This window comes from Phytophthora infestans, genomic scaffold (assembly GCF_000142945.1).
Source record: "Phytophthora infestans T30-4 supercont1.98 genomic scaffold, whole genome shotgun sequence".
NCBI classification, from domain to species: Eukaryota; Oomycota; class Peronosporomycetes; order Peronosporales; family Peronosporaceae; genus Phytophthora; species Phytophthora infestans.
In genome coordinates, this window is record NW_003303661.1 from 289672 (window position 1) to 304080 (window position 14409).

A 14409-nucleotide genomic window follows, 5' to 3' on the forward strand; every position below is an offset into this window, starting at 1 on the left:
TCTCCGAAGTTCGTTGCCATGGACAGGAACGACTTCTCCCATATGAGCGACTCTCAGTTCGAGTCGGTTCGGAAGATGACAGGCATCTTCGGGATGGAGGCCCTGCAGAGCCTGGTGGTGTCAACACCGGCCGAGCAGCTCGAGCGCGTCAATGCGTTTGACGCGTACGAGCAGGGGCTCATCGCGCATATGCGGGAGAGCCTGCAGGCTCCGGCGGCGGAAGCAAATCCGCCACACCCGAAGCCAATACGGCTGAAGGCTAAGCCGTATGAAGGGAAGGAAGGTGAGAACCTTCGAGAAGTAGAGCTCGCGATGGACGCGGCTCTGATCTCGACCGAGCAACTTCGTGTTGTTTTTGCACTCTCCAACCTTAGCGGCCGTGCTAAGAGTTGGGTGTACACACGGGAGGCAACATCCCCTGGATGTTTCACATCCTGGGCTCAGCTGTGTGAACAGCTCCGAGCCGCGTTCCTCCCGGCGAGCTACGAGTACCGCCAGTGCTCGCGCTTCCTCTCGTGCAAACAAAGGAAGGCGTGAGCTGCACGAGTACGACCAAGAGATACGGGAGCCACGGCGTCCCTCGTGGAAAACCCACTCAACGAGCACATCACGATGACTGCGTTCATGGACGGCCTTCGAGTGGCCCCCACCCGCCCTCAGCTGTTCCGGGTGCAGGCAAACACCCTTGAAGAGGCGATTCAAGTGGCTCTTCAAGAAGAGTACAGCCATCGCCAGGCGCGTACGCCGGCCTCAGCGTGGCCTGGGAGCTCCTTGTCGGCTCCCGGTCGAACAAGCCCCACCGGACCAGTTCCCATAGAACTCGTGTCCGCCGATCAGCGCAGCATTCGCTGCTTCGGCTGCTAGAAACTTCGCCACTTCAAGCGCGACTGTCCCGCGGAAAGACTCCGCAGACGGGCTTTCCCCAAACCCGTCCTCAAGGGTCGCTGGCAGAAGCCAGGATCCCGGGGACTGGGGAACGCCGGAAACCAGTAGAGGCGGGGCGCCCTACTGGGGAAGAACTAAGTCTTCGTGAAGGGTGCGCGGGTGGCGCGTACCACGGGGACTTAGCTTCTGAGAGTCTTCGTACTCTCGAATCGGCGAAGAGCAGCGACGGGCTGCTCGTAGTACGCGAATGTGTACGGGGATACGATCGTCCCTTTAGAATCTTGATCGATTCTGGGGCGTCGAAGCATTTCGCACGCCGCTAGACAGTTGCTCGTAATAGCAAAAGTTGTCCAATGCTTGAGAGAAAGCAAGGACAAGGGGACGGTGTCAGTGCGACTGGCCGACGGGAAGGTCGTCACTGTCCCCAACGTCCAAGTGGATCTGGCCGTCAAGTTTGAAGACTTTGACAGCCTCGAACAGTTCACTGTTCTCGATATGGATCCATATGATATGGTCCTGGGCATGCCCTGGCTTGAGAGGCACGAGCCCTGGATCGACTGGCGAGGCAAGGCAATCGGTGCCAGCCGCCCTGCGCAGTCCGACAGAGCATTGGTGAGTCATGTTCCCACCTCTGTCAGGACCCGGGGCGCCCGCAAGGGCTGCCAGGGTACCAAAGCATTCGGCAGATGCTTGGGAGTCGTCGACGTATATGACGACTCCGAGGATGTTTTGATGGTGGCAGCGCCCAGAGGAGGCGCTGGACAAGTGGGTAACTTAGGTCCATAGGCGGGTAACTTAGTTCCGCAGACAGCTGCAGCTGTTACGAACACTGAGAACAGCGTGTTCAGAGCGGGTAAAAGAGTTCCACTCACGGTCGCCCAGACCTTAACTGAAGCGGAAGGCGTCGAACGCGCTTCCTGTGTGGGTACCATAGTACCACACGAGGCCACGAGTGCCTCGGATGTCGCAGCGCCGACATCCCCAGACGTGGGCAGCAAAGCTCCACGTCACGGTCGCTGTCATCAACGACGTCGCTTCAAGCGACTCGGAGTCCAGGGCCCGGGCTCCTCCGACAAGGCCGGTGGAAGAGTGTTATCACATCTTCGATGACGAGACCGGTTTACCCGTTAAGGCATCTGGTGTTTACTTGGAGCCGTTTCCAGAGGTTGCAGAGATACTGAACCTCGAGGAAATAACGGTTGAGTCTTTCCTGGTCAACCGCAAGGCTGGTGTAACGGGGTACGTAGCCCTAAGTGTACCCTGGTTACATGAAGTGTGACACTTCACACTTCAGAAGTATGACACGTCATACTCCGAGATATTTGGTACAAGGTACCAAGGTCGTTCAAAGCCAACCATTGGTTAAATGACATTGCATTTCTATAGGTAACTAGCAGTTTGTATTAAACCCAAACTTTATCTACCTATAAATATACTCAGTTTACAATCTACCTTATTTGGGTCACTTCGCTCTCTTTAATAAAAGAGGGGACCTGTGAGCTGCCGTTCACTGATAGTTTGTATACTCTCGGAAGATAACTTCCTCTAGCGCAAGGTGCTGTGTGACCCCGTCGCACTTGGTAGCACTCGTAGTCAATCCACGCCATCGCGGGTAGACTACCTGAACCTCCGAAGTTGATGCCATGGATAGGAACGACTTCTCCCATATGAGCGACTCTCAGTTCGAGTCGGTTCGGAAGATGACAGGCATCTTCGGGATGGAGGCCCTGCAGAGCCTGGTGGTGTCAACACCGGCTGAGCAGCTCGAGCGCGTCAATGCATTCGACGCGTACGAGCAGGGCCTCATCGCGCATGTGCGGGAGAGCCTGCAGGCTCCGGCGGCGGAAGCAAATCCGCCTCACCCGAAGCCAATACGGCTGAAGGTAAAGCCGTATGAAGGGAAGGAAGGTGAGAACCTTCGAGAAGTAGAGCTCGCGATGGACGCGGCTCTGATCTCGACCGAGCAACTTCGTGTTGTTTTTGCACTCTCCAACCTTAGCGGCCGTGCTAAGAGTTGGGTGTACACACGGGAGGCAACATCCCCTGGATGTTTCACATCCTGGGCTCAGCTGTGTGAACAGCTCCGAGCCGCGTTCCTCCCGGCAAACTACGAGTACTGCCAGTGCTCGCGCTTCCTCTCGTGCTAACAAGGGAGGTGTGAGCTGCATGAGTACGACCAAGAGATACGGGAGCTCACGGCGTCCCTCGTGGGAAACCCACTCAGCGAGCACATCAAGATGACTGTGTTCATGGACGGCCTTCGAGTGGGCCCCGCACGCACTCAGCTGTTCCGGGTGCAGGCAAGCACCCTTGAAGAGGCGATTCAAGTGGCTCTTCAAGAAGAGTACAGCCATCGCCAGGCGCGTACGCCGGCCTCAGCGTGGCCTGGGAGCTCCTTGTCGGCTCCCGGTCGAACAAGCCCCACCGGACCAGTTCCCATAGAACTCGTGTCCGCCGATCAGCGCAGCATTCGCTGCTTCGGCTGCTAGAAACTTCGCCACTTCAAGCGCGACTGTCCCGCGGAAAGACTCCGCAGACGGGCTTTCCCCAAACCCGTCCTCAAGGGTCGCTGGCAGAAGCCAGGATCCCGGGGACAGGGGAACGCAGGGAGCCAGTAGAGGCGGGGCGCCCTACTGGGGAAGAACTTAGTCTTCGTGATGGGTGCGCGGGTGGCGCGTACCACGGGGACTTAGCCCCTGAGAGTCTTCGCACTCTCGAATCGGCGAAGAGAAGCGGCGGGTTGCTCGTAGTACACGGATGTGTACGGGGGTACGATCACCCCTTTAGAATCTTGATCGATTCTGGGGCGTCGAAGAATTTCGCACGCCGCCAGACGGTTGCTCGTAACAGCAACAAGTTGTCCGAAGCTTTGCGAGAAAGCAAGGGCAACGGGACGGTGTCAGTGCGACTGGCCGACGGGAAGGTCGTCACTGTCCCCAACGTCCAAGTGGATCCGGCTGTCAAGTTTGAAGACTTTGACAGCCTCGAGCAGTTCACTGTTCTCGATATGGATCCATATGATATGATCCTGGGCATGCCCTGGCTTGAGAGGCACGAGCCCTGGATCGACTGGCGAGGCAAGGCAATCGGTGCCAGCCGCCCTGCGCAGTCCGACAGATCATTGGTGAGTCATGTTCCCACCTCTGTCAGGACCCGGGGCGCCCGCGAGGGCTGCCAGGATACCAAAGCATCCGGCAGATGCTTGGGAGTCGTCGACGTATATGACGACTCCCAGGATGTTTTGATGGTGGCCACGCCCAGTAGAGGCGTCGGCCAAGTGGGTAACTTAGGTCCACAGGCGGGTAACTTAGCTCCGCAGACAGCTGCAGCTGTCATGAACACTGAGAACAGCGTGTCAGAGTGGGTAACAGAGTTCCACTCACGGTCGCCCAGACCATACTGAAGAGAAGACGTCGGATACGCTTCCTGTGTGAGTAACACAGTGCCACACGCGGTCGCCCAGACCTTAACTGAAGAGGAAGGCGTTGAACACGCTTCCTGTGTGGGTAACACAGTGCCACACGCGGTCGCCCAGACCTTAACTGAAGAGGAAGGCGCTGAACACGCTTCCTGTGTGGGTACAACAGTACCACACGAGGCCACGAGTGCCTCGGATGTCGTAGCGACGACATCCCTAGACGTGGGCAGCAAAGCTCCCCGTCACAGAAAGCCGTCGGCAAAGACGCCGCCGCCGCCTCAAGTCGGATCCGAACTTCGTTCCGATCGACGTCGCTTCAAGCGACTCGGAGTCCAGGGCCCGGGCTCCTTCGACAAGGCCGGTGGAAGAGTGTTATCGCATCTTCGATAGCGAGACGGGTTTACCCGTCAAGGCATCTGGTGTCCACTTGGAACCGTTGCCAGAGGTTGCAGAGATACTGAACCTCGAGGAAATGACGGCTGAGTCTTTCCTGGCCAACCTCAAGGCTGGAGAGATCGCTGAGATGGTACTCATGAGACATGATACCACTCAGGAGGAGCTGAACTCCTCCTCTGTCTTGGACGAGAACGTCCTGGAAGACATGAACAAGCAGCGTCAGGCGCGCTTGGGTTCTGAGATTCTCAAGAACCCCAAGGATCCGGTGTATCCTTTGGTGACGGGGTATGCGGACGTGGTGAATAAACACCCACCGACCCAACTCCCACCGGATCGAAGCGTACGGCACGAGATTGATCTCGTGCCGGCACAAAGTATTGTGTCACGAGGCAATGGCCTCTCTCGCGCGAACAGTGCGAGGTCATTGATGCCTTCTTCGCCGCGAAAGCGAAGGCAGGCATGGTGCGGGAATCGAAATCCCCGCACTGGACGCCGACTTTCTGCGTTCGGAAGCCGAACGGAAAGTGGCGTCTGGTTCACGCTTATAACAAGCTGAACAACGCAACGGTGCCGGCCCAAACACCGATCCCACGAAAGGATGTGTTGTTGAACAACATGGCCGGGAGCGTACTGTACAGTGCGCTGGATTTGGTAGACAGATACTACCAAATCCTGATGCGAGAGAGTGACATCCCGCTCACCGCGGTAAGCACTCCAAGCGGCATGCTTTGGGAGTGGCTCGTCATGCCGCAGGGCTTGTCTAACGCCCCGGCGACGTTCAATCGCCTGGTGACACAATTGTTCCGCCCTTTGCGTACCTTCGTGCAGACGTACTTCGACCATAGCCGTGCCGAGGGAGGCAAGACGGCCATGGAGGTGCATCTAGGACACCGCCGTCGAGTGTTGGACGTGATGCGAGCGAACAAGCTCTACGCCAACATCGACAAGTGCATTTTCGCGTCACCAGAGATTAAAGTTCTCGGTTGCTTCGTCAGCAACGTGGGCGTTCGGGCTGACCCAGACAAGGTCAAGGCCATAGCAGCATGGCCGACGCCCCGATCCCAGAAGGATCTTCGAAAGTGGTTGGGCTTGGCCAACTACCTTCACAAGTACAGCGCTGGGTACGCGGGCTTCGCTAAGCCCTTGTCGAGCCTCCTTCAGAAGGACGTCGACTGGCGCTGGGAACAAGAGCACCAGGATGCTTTTGACAGCATCAAGGCCAGTCTCCAAGAGGCCCCTGTCCTGGCTCTGCCGGACGAGACGAAGCCGTTTAGCGTCGTCTGCGATGCCTCCGATTACGCCATCGGGTGTGCATTGCTGCAGGCCGACACGGCTGGACAGGAACGAGTCATCTCGTTCCAGTCCAGGCAGCTCAAAGCCGCCGAACGGAACTACCCTGTCCATGACAAGGAGCTCCTGGCAATGAAATATGCCCTTGTGAAGTTCCGTGTTCACCTTCTGGGCTCTAGGCCCTTTGTGATCTACACAGACCACGCGTCCTTGAGGACGGCGACTAACTCGCCTCACCTCTCCCAAAGGATGGCGAGGTGGCTGTCCTTCTTCGCGGAATACAACTTCCGCGTCGAATACAAGCCGGGCAAGCTCAACGTGCTTGCGGACGCCCTCTCTCGGTGTCCCGACTATGAGTTGGCCCACATCACGCGGGTGACAACGGATCTATATGATCGGATACGCATGGCGTATCGGGACGATGAGGCTGTCGCGCCTATCGTCAAGTTCCTTAAGGCCGGAACGAGCGCGAAGTCCGACTGGCTCTCGTCGCGACAGCGCTCACGGCTCCACCGATATGAGTTGAAGGAGGGCCTCCTCTATTATCGGGTGGAGCCCACTGATCCCCCACGGGTGGTCGTACCCAACGACGAGGATCTGAAGTTCGACATCCTCGCGGAGGCGCATGACGCGCCCTCCGGCGGCCACTTGGGCCGCGAGAAGACCTTTATGTCGGTCTCTCAGTCCTTCTGGTGGACCCACATGTACAAGTGGGTCGCCCGATACGTCAAGACATGCGAAACATGTCAGCGGGTCAAACCCGCAGGGCACTCTTCGGCTCCACTACAGAGCCTGCCCGTACCGGCTGATTGTTGGAAGTCGATGAGTCTTGACTTCATCTTTGGGCTTCCCGCCGACGGACACGGCAACACCGGAATTTTGGTGTTCGTGTGTCGGCTGAGCAAGATGGTACATCTTGCTCCAGTTCCCGTCACTGTAACGGGCGAACAAACCGCAAGGTTGCTCGTCGATGGCGTGTTCCGCTATCACGGTCTCCCGGAGACGATTGTCTCGGACCGAGACCCGCGGTTCACTGCTGCGTTTTGGAAAACGCTGTTCCCTTTACTGGGAACTCGTCTGCAGATGTCCACTGCGGATCATCCACAGACAGACGGCCAAACAGAGCGCGTCAATCGAGTGCTCGAGGACACTCTGCGCAGTGTGTGCGCGGCAGCGCCACGTACGTGGTCGTCGCAGCTTCCAGTTGTTGAGTTTGCGATCAACAACGCGGTGCACGCGTCCACGGGGTTCACGCCGTTCTACTTGAACGGCTTCCGCCACCCCAGAGTGCCTCTCACTCTTCGAGGAGACACTGACTCCTCTATTCTAAGTGGGGGAGAGGCTCGGAAAGCCCTTTCCTCCCAGGTCTCGGATGTGAGGCTAGTTTCGCTGCGGAAACAGGTGGAATCCTTTATGGATACCAAGCTGAACATTGTCAGCAGGGTCCGCGATGCCATGGCAGCGGCCCAAGATAAACAAAAGAAGTACTTCGACAAACATGGAAGAGGAAACTTAAGTATATTTAAAGTGGAGGACTTAGTGCTACTAGACACGAGGAACCTACCTCTTGACACTGTCAGCTCTGTCGGCAGCAACAAGCTGAACCACCGCTTCATCGGACCATTTGCAGTCCTGGCCAGACATGGTGCGTCGTACACCATCGACCTGCCAAAGTCCATGATGACGCACCCGACGTTCTATGTTGAACGTCTTAAGCGGTACTTTGATCCGCAGGGGGTTGCTGACTCGCAGACCCACCTTGGCCCAGCTCCTCAAAACGAGGGCGGGTCACAGACGTCAACGAAGGCGTCGGAGCAGGCGCCCAAGCCTCGGTCTGGACGGCAAAGCTGCGGTCTAGACCGTACGCCGGAGGGGCTCCGTACGAACGGACCCCGGAGCCATACGCCGAGTACGCTGAGTACGCCTGGCGTACGTCTAGGAGTGTGCCGCAGGCGGCTCCGGACGTGGCAACAGAGCCTCGATCCGTCGGATCATGCGAAAGGCCTCGTACAGATCGGACGAAGAGGCCCGGCGATCCACCCACGGGTGCAGGCTCGCGACCTCTCGATCCAAAAGGTCCAGGCAGCCCCGCAAGACGAACGAACTCGTCCTGATTCCCGGGCCTGGGCGGCAGCATCACCGCCAGTCCCAAGGCCAAGTGCAATTTCAAAGCACGAGGACACGTTGACGGAGGCGGTCAGCCTCAGGGCCCCGTGTCGGACCCGCAGCCGGAGCACTCGGGACGAGAGTGGCGTTCGGACGCGCCTGAGTATTTGTACTCGTACGAGGTCACTCTCCGCCGAGTCGACGAGGGCCCCGATAGGAGTGCCGAGTCTCCTCTTCTCGCGGAGTGGAGACTTAGAGGCCCGTACGCTTCTTAGCGGGCTTGGCGCCTTCGGCTTTAGAGGCTTTAGCACGCGCAAGATCCTCGAGCAAGCGAGAGACGCTTGCGAGGGTTCTCTTCCTCATCGCCACCAGCTTTGGTAGTGCCCTTAGCCTTGACGGCCGGACTCTCAGAGCGCACAGACGTCCTGGGACTGTGATCACCTTGGTCACTAGCGAGCGACTGCAAGCTGTCGTACTTGTGCTCACTGGGCACTGGGCTGTACCCCTCCGCAGAGCCCACAGGAGCATCGTGCGTGCTCTCGGACTCGGCATCGTCCTCACTACCAGAGTCGAGCTCATGTTCCACGAACCGAGGGTTCGGACAATTGTCTGAGGCCGAGGGTGACGGGCTGCGGCGCTTGCCTGCGCGCTTGCCCGCAGCCGCGCCGTCGAGGAATCGATCGCCTCGGAGGTCACCTGAGTAGCCTCCTTAAGTGCAGAGCCTTTGCCGCCAGGCTTAGTGCTCTTGGCTTGCGCCTTTCCGGCAGCAGCCTTGGAGTGTGTCTTCGCACCGCTCTTAGCAGTGCCGAGGCATGGTTAACGGTCGAAGTGGACGACCTAGAAGAAGAGCGCACAGACTGCTGCTCGAGGCTCTAACTGTGAAGTGAGCCTCCGCCGCGCTCGCGCGGCCAAGTCGATGGTTTTCGACTTTGAGAATGAAAGTTTGTGACGAACACCCCTTCATTCTGATCGGTCGGTAAACCGAACCTAAGTGGGGGAGGATGTAACGGGGCACGTAACCCTAAGTGTACCCTGGTTACATGAAGTGTGACACGTCATACTTCGGGATATTTGGTACAAGGTACCAAGGTCGTCCAAAGCCAACCATTGGTTGACGACATTGCATTTCTGTGGGTGACTTATAGTTTGCATTAAACCCAAGCTTTATTTACCTATAAATGTACTTAGTTTACATTCAAAACCTTATACATTTAAAGCACGTTACCTTAATTAGGTCACTTCGCTCTCTTTTGAATAAAGAGGGGATCTGTGAAGTGCCGTTCACTGAGAGTTTGTATACTCTCGGAAGCTGTTGTGTGACCCCGTCACACTGTAGAATAGAGAAGTCTGACCATACCCTTCTAAAAGGAAGGATTTTGCGAGGAAAAAAATTTTGTGCGTTGAAACACCTTTAGCACTTCAGACACAAACTTCAGCCTCAGAACCTATACATCCGCACGTGCTTCAAGAAATACTAAGACCGTGAACTTATTGGTGAGGTGAAGTGGAATACGAGAGCGAGGCACCGCGACTGGCTGCGACGGAGATAAATAGTTTTTATCAGAGCAGGACGACGATGTCTGCCAATCGTCAGATTCTTCTGGTCCATTCAAAGGCAACCACGTTTTGATTCGTTTTTCTTAAAAAAAAAACTGTATTTTGTAACTAGTGTTGACCTGCTGTAAATGCCGACACTTGCGTTTTTTTACAAAAGAAAAGGGTTCTCCATTTATCCGATGTGTTTTATCGATTCACAAAAACGGATGATCCATAATTGTGGTACATCCCATCACGATCATATCACTACAAAGGGGATTGACTGCTGCGTTGCGCCACGCGTCCGCAATTCCGGATCAATCCTGAAGCTTCGAATGGCGTTCCGTTCTCGTCTCTCTGCGCTGTGCCTGGCGCTGGCGCTGACCACCGCACAAGCTGCGCGCACTGCTGTGGTGCTAGAATCTCCGGAGCTGCAGAAGACGCATTCTAAGTTCTTCAAGCTGCTTGAAGGTGCGATGATGTAGCGGATACAAGTCTCGGAGTTCGATCTGCTGACCTCTCTTTTCTCTATGTCTCTGTGTCAATTATGTAGCCCGTGGCCATGAGCTAAGCTTCTTTGCTGGCGAGGAAGAGCAACCATTGGAGCTGGAGCACTTCGGAGAGCGCACGTACGAGAATTTGGTGCTGTTTACGCCCCAGAAGGCGCTAGGATCTTTGCGCAAGTCGGACTTACTGCAATTTGTGGAGGAGGGTGGCAACGTGCTACTGTCAGCAAGCAAAAAACTCACCAAGGTGCAGCGCGAGTTTGCGCTCGAGTGCGGCGTCGAGTTCGAGAAGAAGGGCAATGTCGTGCTGGATCATGTTAATCCCATCGCGGACGACGACGACATCTACAACTCGGTGGTCGCCGCCAAGGACTTTGTAGCCTCGGAGCGCGTTGTAGGCTCGCTCGCTTCCAGTCCGAAGACCGTCGCGTTCTCCGGCGTGGGCATGTCGCTTGAGCCTAACAATATCCTGGCTTTCCACGCCCTAATGGCCCCTGCCACCGCGTACTCGGCCAACCCGGTGAAGCCCATCACAGACAAGGTGGTGGCCAGCGATCTGCTATTTGGCAATCAGATAGGCCTCGTGACTGCCGTTCAGGGCCGCAACAATGCCCGTCTTGTCTTTGCTGGCTCGCTCGACCTCTTCAGCGACAAATACCTCGACAACCAGGACTTCGCGAACGCCGAGTTTGCCGATGCTGTGACCAAGTGGGGCTTCCAGGAGAGCGGTGTTCTGCGCATGACTAACGTGAAGCACCACCGTAAGGACGGCTCGCAGCCGGCTAAGATGCTGAGCGATGCAAACCGTGGCGACCAGCCTATCACACTGTACCCCGACGCCGAGGTGGCTCGTGATTCGCTTGTGTACCGTGTGAAGGATAACCTAACGTACTCTCTGGACCTACATGAGCTCAAGGACGGAAAGTGGGTGCCGTATAAAGCGGATGACGTACAACTCGAGTTTGTTATGCTTGACCCACACGTGCGCACGACGTTGGCCCACGACAATAAGGGTCACTTTTCAGTGACGTTCCAAGCGCCTGACGTGTACGGTATCTTCCTGTTCCGTGTGATGTACCGCCGCCTGGGCCTGTCTACGATCTATACGACTACACAGGTTTCTCTGCGCCCGTTCAAGCATGACGAGTATGAGCGCTTCATCCCCGCTGCTTACCCATACTACGCCTCGGCCTTTTCGATGATGGCTGGTGTGTTCTTGTTCAGCGTGTACTTCCTGTTCTACGATGGGAAGCAGTAAGAAAACGGATGGAGACGCAAGCCTATGCAGAACGTAGGCCAAGTTTTAAAAAGCGAATCGATTGATTGCCAAGGCCTGTCATTAGCAGACCAACACAGACTTTTTCAGTACGTAGTATCTTGGAATGATTTCAGTACATATTAGGATTCATCGTGCTTGCTTGGACACCCACTGACACATTACTTGATCAAGTCACTACACATTCACTCTTCGATGCGTGGAATTCCTCACCGTCTGGTACTACATGCACGTAGTACAGTACTACAGTACGTGCAAATATTATTTGCCAAATAATCCTCAACCAGCACGTACAGTACACGCAGTATTGCTATCGATGATGCCTTATCATTGTATGGATTACTTGGTGGACTCTTGGTTGCGATTCGCGACGCAACGTACAAACGAAAACACGTTTTCATATTTTGAAAGTATCCTGGTCGAGATTGCGAAGGCAATTACATGCATAAATCTTATAATTTGGTCTCCCACACGATACCCCGGGCCTAAGCCAGCTGCTCCTTCAGCGGCGCCGGCACTACTAGGTCAGGAGCGGCATTGAAGCGTTGCCGTCGCGCTTCCTGGGCTGGAGAGTGGGTTTTTGCAGTCTTTTGAAGCTTTCCGGGGCTCGTTCCGGGAAATGCAACACTGCGCGCATCGGAGTCTGACTCCGTGCCATCCGAGTCCGTATTTAGGGCGCTCACCAGTGCTCGGGCGCGCCGGCCACGAGATTGATATTGGCGTTTGGAGCCTAAGGTGCCTCTCCTCTTGGTCGGACTCGAGTGCATGTAAACACGCTGTAGACTACGCAGAACATCTTCTGCCGCAGCCTGCTCCTCCGGGGTCACTTCAACATTACGCACGTACGTTGAGCTCCCCAGTTTTTTTGGGATCGGGATCTCTGCGATGGATTCGCTGGCGAGCTTCTTCGAGATGCGCATGGGATTGCAGCACAGTCGCGACGACAGAAACGCTCGGAGCGTAGTACCTTCGGCAACATCCAGCACACCCTTAAAAAAGGAATCGATAAGAGCAGCCGCGTAAACTTCTTCATCGTGCGACCACGGACCGCTGCGTCGGAATACACGTACGGGACTCACACTAGGCGAACTGACCATGCTGGCTGTTCCCGCGCTAGATATACTAGCAGTGCTGAGCTTACGCTCACATTTTACTGGTATAGCCACCGGAGGAGGGACTTTCTTATGCGCTTCCTCGTGAGCAAGACGTAGCTCTGTGATGCGGCTTTCCACTTCAAACAGTTCCTCCGAGAAGTCATCGTCGCCCGAGCTATCCAACGAGGCATTGCATGTTCCCGTGACCTTGCGCACGTACGTAATCGAGCCGACGTTATTCGGAAATTTGCATTCACCCATGCGCTGTGGAGCGAGCTTCATCGACAATTGCTTCGGCGTGCAGTCTAGCTGTTGGCACAGGTAGGTCACGAGCTTAGTGCCTTCAGGCAGATCCAGCGATCCAGCAGTAAAATACTCGAACAGCGTGGTGACGAACTCTTCTTCTTCGGGCGACTCGAAACCTGTGCGGATGATAGTAGGCTTGCCACGCTTGGACTTCAAGTCATTTTGTCCTCTTTTACTCTTGTAGCCATGGTCAAGTGCCTTCCGGTAATGACGGAGATCATCGACGTCGTCGTCGTCTCCATATACACCCATCTTATACACCCTGCGCTGCCGCGAATAAACGGCATCTTCTTCTCGGCAGTAACGACGGCTGCTCACTAGACTGGAAGTAAAGTTGGCCTCTCGGAGCTCAGCTAACTCGCACTCCACTTCCAGTCGTACCTCCTCACTTGGAGCAGGATTGGCAGCTACAAACACCGAAGCTCCAACCTTCCTTGGGATTTTCCGACCAGCTAGTGACTCGGTTCCAAGTTTCATCGAGACACGACGGCGGTTGCAGCGTAACTTCTCGGCCAAGAACTTGCGGAGCGTCAAGCCCTCAGGCAAGTCCAACAGTCCTTCAAGGAAGAATGACACGAGAGCTGCGGCGTACTCTTCTTCAGCAAGAGACCAGACCCCACTGCGCAGATAGTTTGATGAGGGCGAGGATGGTGTCTTGGGAGGGCGACGTTTGATGACAGCATCAGCCTGGACTAGCAGGTCTAGTTTGGACAAGTTGTCTTCTTCCCAGGCAGCGGAAGAGAGATTTTGCACCTGAGTTGTTCTCTTTTTGGTTTCCTCTCCGCTCAGGCGGCTCCTGGCAGCAGCCGATGGGACGCCATCGTCGGCTGGCCGAGCGAAGATCGGATTTAGAGGTTCTCGTTCCTCCTCTTTGTATTCGCCCTGACTGTACTTTAGCTCCTGATGATTGTAGTACGGCGTCTGTTTGATGTCGTCTCTGTGGCGCACCTCAACCTGCGAAGCCACAGGCGAATCAGTCGACGGTTGCTGGAAGTCCTGGAGGATCGCCACGGCACACTGGAGCTCGTCAGCGCTCCACTTGCGACTAGGCTCCGGCTCCTGGCGAAGGGGAGGTGCGCGCGGCGCTGACTGCTCCTCCTCGAGGGCAGGACTCAGGATCATGGAGAGATCCATTTGATCGCTTCTCTCTTGGACTTGTTCTGCTTACGCTTGGACTCGAACTGAGGGCCAGAGCAACCCACCAACCACAGCGGCCTGCCCCCTCTCTGATGGCGACACTGCGACTCCCACACAGCAGGTACATGTATAGCTCGCGTGCGTCTGTCACGTCACCCTTTATCTTGGATTTTGTAAGAGGTTTGCACCTGAGTGCAACCTCATACAAATTCCAAGCGTTTCACGAACAAGACGTGTCGCTCCTGCGCAAAAGCACAATCTTCCCTCTAATAAAACTGATGTAGGGGCTACCAGAGCAGGGTGAATCAACAACCGACTGTACCTGTTGCATGGCGAAGCATTATCGTGAAGGTGGAAGGAAATACGGTGGCAAAACGGGAAAAAAGTGAGGTCTAGCTCAAGGCAACAGTACATCGCGGATAGGGGTTTCCAAGCACTATGCTTAGCTGAAGGTCAAGT

General features: G+C 55.8%; 2 protein-coding genes across 2 annotated transcripts; one reads left to right on the top strand and one right to left on the bottom strand.

The window, feature by feature from the left end:
- Positions 1–9966: 9966 nt before the first annotated feature.
- Positions 9967–11395, top strand: PITG_19557 (putative dolichyl-diphosphooligosaccharide-protein glycosyltransferase 48kD subunit; the record flags this gene model as incomplete). Its single annotated transcript, XM_002996909.1, has 2 exons — positions 9967–10102; positions 10185–11395. 2 exons carry the CDS (start codon positions 9967–9969, stop codon positions 11393–11395), a joined length of 1347 nt encoding a protein of 448 aa, XP_002996955.1.
- Positions 11396–11898: 503 nt separating this feature from the next.
- PITG_19558 (uncharacterized protein) lies at positions 11899–13962 on the bottom strand (the record flags this gene model as incomplete). Its single annotated transcript, XM_002996910.1, has 1 exon — positions 11899–13962. The coding sequence occupies one exon, from the start codon at positions 13945–13947 to the stop codon at positions 11899–11901; it is 2049 nt and encodes a 682-aa protein (XP_002996956.1).
- Positions 13963–14409: the final 447 nt, after the last annotated feature.